The sequence below is a fragment of the Antedon bifida genome, chromosome 7, assembly GCF_963402885.1.
Source record: "Antedon bifida chromosome 7, ecAntBifi1.1, whole genome shotgun sequence".
Lineage (NCBI taxonomy): Eukaryota > Metazoa > Echinodermata > Crinoidea > Comatulida > Antedonidae > Antedon > Antedon bifida.
In genome coordinates this window covers 7,829,726-7,841,763 of record NC_136232.1, presented here as the reverse complement: position 1 = coordinate 7,841,763, position 12,038 = coordinate 7,829,726, and the positions used below count along the sequence as shown (strand labels likewise).

Sequence of the window (12,038 nt, the reverse complement as noted above, 5' to 3'; positions counted from 1 at the left end):
AATTATCATTTTTTAGTTACCCAGCATTTTTAAATTGATGTAAATTATGTGCCACTGTAAAATTGCACTTGCTTGCTTGCCAATATCTTACAATAAAACCTTCCCATATTGTTAAAGTGTATTATGAACCGCCCTATATACAGTATACATTCATTCATACTAGTAGTATGTACTGTACTGTAATTCCTTGAACAATTTCCTTTCTATAAGCTGTTTATACACAGCTTCCATAATGTTGTATGAACTGTCCTATTTTGACATAGTTTAGTGTTCACATTGGAAGTGGGAAACACATCCCAAACTATAGTACATCTTGATCATAGGTTGGGTTCACATTAGAAGTGGGAAGCAACACCCAAACCTACAGTACATCTTGATCATAGGTTGTGTTCACATTAGAAGTGGGAAACAACACCCAACCTACAGTACATCTTGATCATAGGTTGTGTTCACATTAGAAGTGGGAAACAACACCCAAATCTACAGTACATCTTGATCATAGGTTGTGTTCACATTAGAAGTGGGAAACAACATCCCAACCTACAGTACATCTTGATCATAAGTTGTGTTCACATCAGAAGTGGATAATCTCTTCCTACTCAGACTTAAACATTTCATAATACGCAGCATAAATTAAATATTCACACACTGCAATCCTTAGTATGTTAAAGTGCATTAGTACATACAACATGTATATATGTACTTTTCTATTTATTTTCATTCCACTCCTTCTAGAAGATAGAAACATTAAGAAATAAATTACAATATGCAACGGAAGATCATTCATTTCGAAGATAAAATAAATTAGGAAAGCCGAAATACTAATGGCAATCATATGAATGAATGAAAACCTCCGCATAAATACAGAATAAACAGTGAATAGGTTGAATGCCTTGTCAAAAATTACAAAATATAAGAAATACAAAATATGAAGGCAGGCAAGTTCAGTTATGTTTTTGCAACTAACTTTTTTAATGTTTTAAACCTATTCATATGCACTTTATTTTTCTATGCACTGTATTTTTCTAACTTTTTTTTAGCAAAGGTCAAGTGTGTTTTGTGAGTGTCAATGGTAGGTTTCAGTGAATTGCGGATGTTGCTATTCTTCCTGTTGTAATAGCATTAGCACTAGAAGTTGTGTTGTACTTGAAATCTGCAAAGTACACTTTGCTTGTCTTTGTTCATTTTTTCATGGATTATTAAAAAAATATGTATTTAGAGGACTTTTTAGGGTCAAATAACCTATGAAAATTAATATTAAATATGTTATTATTATGTGGCAGTACAGATTTGTTAAAAGGTCTTGAAAATGAGTCCGTAAGTGAAAATACAGTACAGTATATTGGTACTTAAAATATTATTTTGGGTAGGGATTTTCCTGCTAGTGTACAATTCCACTTGTTTGTTTCAGCTTTTGCAAATTGCATGTTCATCTATTATTCCAACTTAAAAGTCAGGTTATAAGTTCAACTTTTTGCAAAAGGATAGATACAGATTCTATGTAGGACAAGCTACGCGGTTTTCTGCTTACCGTTACTGCTCGTCTGTGTACATTGGCTTTAAAAGTCAGGTTGTAGGTTCAACTTTTTGCAAAAAGATAGATACAGATTCTATGTAGGACAAGCTACGCGGCTTTCCGCTTACCTTTACCGCTCGTCTGTGTAAATTGGCCTTAAAAGTCTGAATGGTTTTAGGTTCAACATTTTTCAAAATAAAAAGGTTTATAGTTATTGCACGATCAACACTATGTCCTTGGATGGAAAGTTTAAAAATAAGTCGTCTATATTTTTATGTCTGCCTATGTGTGTTTAGAATGAGTTCACAGAACAAGGTGTTCTTTGTTGTTCAATATTTATTGACTACACACATGCACTGCCTGCATTGTAATATTAAATAGGAGAGCTATACAATTCAAGGGACTATTGCTATAAACACAATTAATGTGTAGTTTTGTTGTTTTTTATATATTTATGAAAATTACCAAGGACAACCATAATCAAATTCATTCACTATCCTCCTTATTATATTTTACATGGCCTATGATGTTTTTGCAATCTGCATTTTTAACAGTATTTTTAACAGTATTTTAACATGGCCTATAAATAGTATTTTTGTATTTTTCTTTGTTGTTTTATTGTCTTAATTATGCCAAGCAAAATGAAATGGACCAATAAAATGTCTTAAATCTTGAATCCTATACACAAGATATTTTATGGGCCTGTTTAGTATAAAAAAGATATAAAAAAAGGTCAATTCGAGACCGTGATTACGTCGCAACTAAAAGTGTTCAGCGGAAACTGTTTTGGAAACTTGTTTTGACAATCGAGACCAGAATCAATTGGGATTTTTAAAAATGATAGGATTTGAACCCAGGATTATGGTATTGTACCATCAAGCTACAACTTCACTCCAATTTGTATAGTTCTGGATGAATACTTTTTTATCAGTCTCTCCCTCCAAATCGCGCTGCCTAAGTTATCCACCCTTACCCGTGTAAGCGCAAGTTTATGGGAATGTATTTACTTCTATCTGACAAAGTTGCTATTCTAAACCAGACACCCTTCAAAAATGTCTGGTTTTCCAACAAGTGGTATCATTTTCGGTTCAGCCATAGTATAAGGGATTAAATTTAAACATGAACGTTCCTCCGTCATACTCATGCAACAATAGCTCTATTGTCCGCATAGGAAAAGTAAGGTTAACTCCCACCATTTGAAGATTATATTAAAAGTTACAGATTTTCATTGTAATACCAACAACAATATACTGTATATAGAAATGAAGACTTAAATATTTTTTTATTTCACACGCATCCAACAGCGAGCACAAACTCCCCAATTACACGATGTATAAACTATTTTAAAATGTATCATGCTTATTAAGTTTCATTTGAGGCTTAGCAAGTGGAGTTGAAACAGTTACAACCCTGGCAATAGGTCAGGATTGAACCCTGGGATTGGAAGGCAAGCATGTTAACCACCAAGCTACAGCTCCACTATTTTATCAATGTGTAATGCATGTATAAAGGTTATAATGCTTGTCACGATTTGAAGTACATAAAAAGTAAATAAATCCAGAATATTAATAGTATTAATATTCCGAGTACATTCCCAGAATTTAATTTTGAGTGGCATTACTGTAATCATTGTAAACAGTCTCTGTTTCTGCTGCAAAAGGAATTAATAATTAATTTATTTAATAGTGTGTGAATAATTTTTTGTTTGATTAATAAAACATTAATATTTAATTTAGTTTTAGATTAAAATCTTGATGTAGTTTCTTTTTAAATCTCAAAACTTGAGTATCATGTTTGTAATTGCCCTTGTGATCATATAAACACACTATTTCGAGTTCCTGTTCCCACAACTGAACATCCATCCATCCATAGCGTAAAAGCCAATCTACACAGACAAGTGGTAACGGTAATAAAAAATATAGAATCTATGTGATTCCTTATGACCATTTACACACAACGCGGAGCGGACGAGTGATTTCCTCTCGGGATAGATACAGATTCTACGTGGGACAAGCTACGCGTTTTTCTGCTTATGTTACCGCTCGTCTGTGTAAATTGGGCTTAACCGATCGCTGTTGTGAATGCTGAACGATCTGGTCAGTGCAATCCTGGTCGATCTTGCTCGACTAATAAGGATAGACATTTTAATGCCAACATTTCAACAGGGTTATCAAGATCAGGAAAGGAACGGTTAACGATTCATTTATATCCAAACTTCTGCTATTCCTTCAGAGTCAAGAATTACAGGTCATCTAAATTGTGAATGGTCTTGTGAACGGGCAGCTAAGTTTTGCATGAATATTGAGATAATAGCTATGTGTGAACAGAACCTTAAAAGCAAATGATTCCACAATTAAATAAACAATCGATGAATACACACAATAACCATATGTATAAAAAGAAGAGTAAAATAGATTTTTTTTAAAACAGGCATTAAAATATGTTGAAAAAGGCCAAAAACGTCGAAGGTCTCCAGCATTTTAGGGCCACTGAGGGTCCTAAACTAGGGCTCTCAAACTTCTGTTACACCACTGATCGTACCATTTGTATTAGTGTCAACAGGCCGCAATTTCCTGTGGTCAAAATCTGTCAGTCATATCATATTTATATTCTTAAATTGTTCCTGTCACATGGTGATTTATTTGACCTAAGTACTTGTCATGTGTCTGTGTTTTTTTTTTTCTGTCTATCAACATTGAACATTTATATTTTGAGATTTGTGATGAAAGTGATGAACTATAAAAATGTCCAGCAATGCTAATTACATAATGTTTAAAATGATAGATGAGAGAATTCTGAGAGTTTCCATATTGAAACTCACACTGTTCTAAATATTGATGTGTATACTATTTGACCACTGAGTCTTTTGGTCTTTATTTTATAATAAATAATACATTTATCCTAGAATAACAACACATTTATTCTAATTTGTACCCACACAACGAAGAAAAACAAGTGGTGAAATATTTTTAAGTCGTGACTAGGGGAAAAAGACACCTTTTGCCCTAAGTGAAACGCATCGGCCATGTTTATGTATACATGCCCCTGCTGTTCAATGTTAAACATTACACCATTCTTGTCACCAGTACTTTCTGGAAATTAGATAGGAACAGGATATGTTCCTGTTAAATGTACAGTGAATGGCAGACAGTAGGGCTAGCGGGAGGCGCCAGCCTGTTACTCTGCCTCGCAAATAAATTGCTGACAAATGACAGCTTTGGCCCAGTTAGTAACACAGAGGGCATTTTGTGGATAGGCCTGCAAAAACACTTGCATATCTCCTCTTTCTTTCATCATTACTGTGCACTTTGATTGCCCAGATTGTTGGCATGTAGCCATCTTCTTCGGCAGATTTCTCAAGAGGTATACGAAGGTTTTCAATTGTGGTATCTGAAAGGGAAAGCTTGTCAGGTTTCTTTTCAGTTTGGTTTCCTTCTTGACTTTACTTTCTTCTATAAATAACTTTGCTGTGTTTTTTCTTTGTTTCAGCACCACTCTCCTTTTTTGTACCATTTCCCCAAGATGATCAACACAAAAAATGAAGACATATGACACTATTTTTCAAATGTGATTGGATATCACAAAAACACATTAAAGTTGTACAACCTGTTTCTAACCATTAAAGCCAGGTTGCTACTAACAATAATAAAACAGTTTTGCAAGGAAATCTGTATTTTATGCATGTCATATCAACAATGTTTTTTTATAAATCTGTCAAAATGAAATATAATAATAATAGAATCAGACCTTTATGACATGAAAAATTGTTTTATTTCTAGTTTGACGTTCACTGCTAAATACAAGGTCTTGCCTTTGTTGTGGTTTCCATATTGTTAGATATTTTTCTGTAGGATTTTACACTTTACAATTTGTGATTTATACTGTATTGTCTGGATTTATGGCAAATATCAGAACACAATAGGAAGACTCTATTGTCTTTAGATCATTGATTATGCCGATTGTTTCGTGGTATTCAAGAAATAATGTCAATGATTTTTTTTTCATTAATACTATAAACAATAGATGAGAATCTTCGACCTAAATGTAACACAATAAGACTACTGAACTGACTACCATATGTACAGCTCATCCAATCAGTTTAACCATATTAAATTTATAACATTAACAGGTTAATTTGATGTAAAATGTAGCTATTTGAAAGAAAAGAACTACTCATTTTAACGTTATGCTTTTATTTAGTATTTGTTGATTGTGTGTATAGATGCATACATGTACCGGTTTTTCCCCATTATTTAATAAACAGGATCGTCCATCCCATGAAATATATGGGAATGATACCAATCAAACATCCTTATGACCTATTATATCATACCAGGATCCAGCTGAAATAGAAAGTTTTGCAATACATAGGCCTACTAGAAAACCACACCTCATTTTTTTCCCCCAAAAAAAAAAAATCCCCAACAAGAATCTACCACTTCACGCTACTATTAAAACATTGATGGTTGCCAGGTTCACCTTTCAAATTGGTGAAAATAATCTAGTAATAGCCTACTGTAAACAGATCTGTTCTCTGCGTGCTTTTCAATCCTCAGCTGATACAGCAGAACCCAGCAGTATTTAAGAGTGTGAAACACATAATCAAGAATGGCCTTGAGAAATGAAACAACCCTGGATGAGCCATTCAGGCATCTGGGTTAACAAACTTATAAATAAATTATTAAAAATATTGCACGCTTATAAATTAGTGTTGGTGTTTAATTAACAATGATATAAATTTGTTGATTGTTATTGTAGGCTAGACGACCATTATCCTTGAGGGTATATTTTAATATTATTGAACATATGAACAAAGTTTCAGGATAAAAGCTATTGCAGCACATAGGAACAAACAAGTTTAATTAAAGATATAAATATATTTTTTTAAATGACACCGGTATCAGAATGTAATGGAGCCTGGACACTATAAATATTTTGCATTGAGGCTGCTCAGGGGCCCCTAATGTTGCTGTTATAATTGCAATTTTGCTAGTAGTCATTCTCTAGATTATAATTTCAATATGTGTTATTTGATTTGTGATACACTATTTATTTATTTTTTCTGTATAAGAACTAGTACAAGTTTATATTCAGGCTCATTCACTATAAAAACACATCACAAAAGATTTGTTGTTTTTTTCTTGTAATTATAACAATATTTATTTATTTTAAATTTCTCAACAGCTATTCCAAACAAGAGTATGCTGCCATCATATGCTGACATCTCACGTCAATCAATTGAGACGGCTCCCGCATCACTTCCAGGCGCTGGACAAACGCAGCCTAACCAGTTTGACATTGAATGCAAAAAACAGGATAAAGAAAAAGACTGGATAGATTTAGTATCCAATGAGGAGGGCCAGATGTTGATCCAGGTAAAGTACCCTGCTAAAATGTCTAAAATAAAATTGGTATGGTCTATAAACTGTCAAGTAGCAGCATTTATAACATGACCTATACCAGGATTTGAACCAGAGATCATGACTTCTAAAGTATGTTTAATAACCACCAATCTACATTGCCATCATCCTTGCTACATCATTGTTACTTGACCAACAAACCATAATATATAAATATACAGAGAGGAATTGGTCAGGGACTGCTAAAGTTAATAAGAGTCAGCAATCCCATGATATAAAAATTAATTTATAATTTGAACGATTATACAATATAGATGATTTTATATTTTGTAATCGTTTGTCCTTCTGTTTTTATTGCCAAAAAGGAATTAAGAATAGTGCATATTTTTTGCTCATAAAAAGATATAATAAATTGATTCAGTATGTAATTTATCAAAAGTTGTCATCATATTCATAGCCTATGTACTTCTTGTACCAGTCATTTTCATTGCCAGGGTTGTTTGGCCTTGAAACTTGCAACCCAGTTACTCTGTCCAGGGTCACGTTGATCTTATTTTAGCGGAGGCACAGTGAGGGCCTGGCGCACCTGTGGTGAAATCACCGTGAACCAATTGCCTGAGTGATTAGAAGTATTGATACGAGTTGCCGTAACAACTGACATGGCCTAGTTTCTACTGAAAGGGCACTTGCTCCTATTGCAATTCTCATTTGATTTTTATTTAACCATCTTCATGTTCATCAAAATTTAAATTAATAGCCAATAATTTAAAACACCTTTGATAGGGATAAAACTGTGTTTAATTTTTTGAGTGAGGATGATTTCTCACTTCCTTGATTGGGTCAATATCAGAATTAACCTGACAATTACTAATGAGAACAGACTCAATGGCTTTAATATTAAAAGATATTGATCTTTATATTAGTAATACACAGTGATAGTGTTTCCTTAGTAGATGAACTATTTTATAAAACAACTGTGTAATATCGTCCCAAGGGTCCAAATAAATTATCTTTATGAATTCAATGTTTATCCATTTGTCTGCAACTTGTATACTACCTGTCTCTTTATAATGAGTCACTCCTGATGAAGTTATGTAATAATATGCTAGTGATTCAGTAGTAAGCCCATTGTGAGATAATAGGCTGGCACAACATCAATAACAACTTTCGTTCGTTTTTAGTCATAATAATACTCTAGGTGAATTATTGTTATGCATTGTTATGTTTCATTGCAGGCTCTCAATGGGTTTGTGATAGTCATTCAACAGAACGGCCAGATCTTCTATGTGTCAAGCACCATACAGGATTACCTGGGATTTCAAGATGTATGTACAATTTCGCAACCATTATCAATTAAAATTAGAATGAGTAACATTGTTGTTGTATGCATCATGAAGTATACAGTAGTTAAAGATGTATTGTCCCAAAAAAACATGACAAATGAAGATTAATTAAATCAGACTAAGGTTATTATGAATATTTTACATCGGTTTGTAATTGAATACGTTCATAACTGAAAAAAGAGAAGAAATTACAATAAAGGTGGGTGATTCCCACGAAAAAAAAAGGTTATTTTGTAGTTTTAATAAAGGATATTCACTTCACAAAGAAAAATAATGTTTTCACTTATAAAATGACAGAATAAATGGTTAAATTCAATCAAAAACCCATTTGCTGGCAGCCAATTTGACTTTTTGTTGTTTTTTTCAGGTAAATAATATTGACTTTCAATCCAATTTTTTTGGTCAAAAAATATAAATATGACATTAAAATTGCATATTTTTGTTTATGTTTAATTTTTTTTTCATTGGAGCAATACATCTTTAAACTATGTTTTATATATTATGTTTTGATTCCCACTTGTCTACATAAGCAGAAGTAAATAGTAAAATATTATTTCAAAGTTAACTGTACTTTTTTTTATTATGATCATTATTTTTTGTGTGAACCAATTAATTCATAACTTTATATAATATTTAAAAATATGGTTAACAATTTTCACCTAAAAAACAGTACAATTTACAAAATCATGTTTTCTGTACAATATGTTGTGACAGAGTTGATTACTTGCCTATGCTCGATTGACTCGAACCCACACAACCCATGCTATAAGGTTGACCTTAACCACTCGACCACACAAGAGCAATGTCAAGTACAAGTTTCTTGTTAAACGTTAGTTTAATGTACTTTTACCTGCTGTATAAGATATGCTCTTTAAATCTGCTTTAAACTGACATTTATTCTATTAAGCTGGTACCTGTTGTAGTGGTTCATATGATGATTCCAGCTTGTCTACTTAGCCAGGAGTATAAAGTAATAAAACATTAATGCCTTAGTCATATTATGCACTATGCAAAGTTCATTACGAGCCTGTATTTTTGTTGTCTTTATGCGGCAATGATGCTAGTAAACTATACAAATGTAAATAATACAACTTTGAATATTGAGTTGTTTACTTGCTAAAGTTTGTGTTTGTCTAATAATAGGCATTTTCACTAAACTTTGCATGACTGTTATTAACATCTTATCCTAGTAATTTGTACCCCTTCCTTCAGTTACCCGTCCCTTCTATAGGATTTTGCATCCATTGTAGGATAATATATCTTTTTGCTCTTTTAACCATATTTTAGGGGGCCGGCCTCTTAGGATAAATCCCATTAATTTAGGATTTAGAGTGATATACCTGGTACTATAAAAATGATTGCATTTTTTGTTTATTCTTTGTGTTTGTTCTTCCTATATGGTATCAAATTAAATAAAATCAAATTTAATGAGACGGGGAGGTGGGGGTCGTTTAAACTTTAGGAAGGGTCTTAACAGTTGTCTCCCCTCTGTCAGCTTATCAAGAGAAGCCTGCTGTTTTCTAAGGCTTAGGCATTGACATCACAATTGTACCCCTTCCTCCTGTCATCATTTGTTTGACTTGAGGATTGGCAAAGCTCTGTTATTACATCATCGTAAACCCATCAAATCATCTATGACTAGGCAATACCATATCATTGATAAACATATTCAAACAGGTTGGTTTTTCCTTTGTGTGTTTCCAGTGGTATGTTTCCATACATCACCATTTCTTTTTTCAAATGCGTACTCACAGCTGTTGGTTCATCTGCTGAGTATGTACCCCAACGCTGGTCTGCTCAGACTCGATGGTGCTGGCCTGTAATTGCAAGTCACAAACATTGTGACATTCATGATAATGACTGACACATCAGTTCATCAACAAACATTGTTTATCAAGTTTCTCCAAAAAAGTTCCAAATTGTGTTTTTTTTTTTATTTTTATTTATTTCAGTATGTGTATCTGAAAATAATTAATTAGATAAATTATGCAGTTGAAACTATTTTCACCTTCAGTAAATTATTTACTATTCTACTAGTAACTAAGTAGTAATTTCATGGAAGTTGAGCTCGATAGGCAGGTAGTTGCTTTTTCTCTCCTTCATTGTCCATATTTCACTCTGTTATTTATGTTTTTTATGCTTTTTACTATATTTTCTTATGGATGAATAAAAGAAACTTATAATCTCAGTGGCAAATCTAGGGTTTTGAAATAGAGAGAGAGTTAGGCCTAAACATTCTAAAATGAACCTAATATCCTATCTTTTTCATTGTAAATTTTTGAAATTTAGATTTTGATTTGCCTTATCATGGGAGTCTATAGAAACTAGTATAGTACAGTGTATGTAAATACACGGCAGCAATAAATTAAGTTAGTCTAAACTATTTCACTATAATAATGTCAAGCTTTGACCTTTCCAGGAAGCTTATACCAGAAATTAATGATTTCCTTTGTCTTTATAAATTACCTTATTGATCATTTATCAAGCATCAAAACTACTTTATTTTATGCTAAATGAATCAATCCAATCTCTGGCCTTGACAGACAGTTAGGGATAACAAATTAAAAACTTTAAAGAATAATTATTAAATAATAATAGTAAATAATTAAATCAAAATATATTTGTTCAATGGCCTTACTGTACCTACGTGAATGGAAAAAAATGATGTACAATAATCACTGTGATATCTTACAATACAGTGTTATAGATGTATCGCAAAAGTTGAAATGTTAAAGTAGAAGATCGCTGATTATTGTTAACGAAAAAACAGGCTTTAATGTGTTTAGGAATGCAATTTTTAAGGCCTGCTTTTATTAGTTTAATCTATTAAACATTGAAATGTTAACGATTTACAGGAAAAGGTACTCGCTATCGTTATCATTTCAACATGACAGGTGTGCTGTTTGTATCTTAGTGTGTAGAAGTTTGTAGGTTGAAAGTGACGCACCTTGAGAGATTTTAGGTGTGTTTTAGACTAGTGATAGCACTCCCACGACTCATGAGACTATTCCTATAATAATTATTTTTTTCTTGATCTTGTTTTTTTCCTATGTCCTTCCTATGCAGCTCTTCGATTTATATTCCTATAATATACGCCAATACAATAGTATAGTAAATTTAAAATCAGTCCTATAATTAAACAATAAACATATGTTTTACGAATGTGAATGTGAGTGTAATGGTACAAATCATTTTTCTTAAAAAAAAACATTTTAATCATTTTTAATCACGACCCACAATCATCCAACCAAATGACAAGAATATATTTAGGTATGTTAATATATTAATATAATGTATGTAATATTGCACTTTTTACATAGGCGGATGTAATGCACCAATGTGTATTTGAGTTGATTCATAAGGATGACCGCTTGAACTTCCGACAGCAGATGAGCGCAGATCCTTTAATTCCGATGTCCGAGTCGTCTGATTGCATGGCACAGGATTTACAGGCGGCCTCACTCATGCGTAAGTAACTAATGTTACCTGTTTTAAAACTTTATGTGACAAAAAAATGTCATGTTCCCATATATGGACATGATGACATCATATCACTACCACCTTTCGGGATATCACTACCATATTTGGGCACATCACACTTGTTTTGTCAAACTAGTTTGATAGTGTAGACAGAGCTAAAGAAAAAGAGCTGAAATCAACATGTTATGGTGTACTATGGTGATGTACAGTATATGACTTCTGTCCAATCCACTTGTAGGACCTTGGAACTTGGCATTTTACCAGCATTTTTCTGAAGAGTTCTAAATTTGTGACATCACAGTACCATTTGACTCTTGTTTTGACAAAAATGGCTGTTAT

General features: G+C 32.7%; 1 protein-coding gene across 1 annotated transcript in view; it reads left to right on the top strand.

Moving 5' to 3' along the window:
• LOC144847618 (uncharacterized) overlaps window positions 1-12,038 on the top strand; it is a 50,065-nt gene that overhangs the window by 22,467 nt on the left and 15,560 nt on the right. The window contains exons 3-5 of the mRNA XM_078704068.1: window positions 6,701-6,891; window positions 8,112-8,201; window positions 11,540-11,687. Coding sequence (XP_078560194.1) covers window positions 6,701-6,891; window positions 8,112-8,201; window positions 11,540-11,687 — 429 coding nt within the window. The remainder of the gene's footprint in view (window positions 1-6,700; window positions 6,892-8,111; window positions 8,202-11,539; window positions 11,688-12,038) is intronic.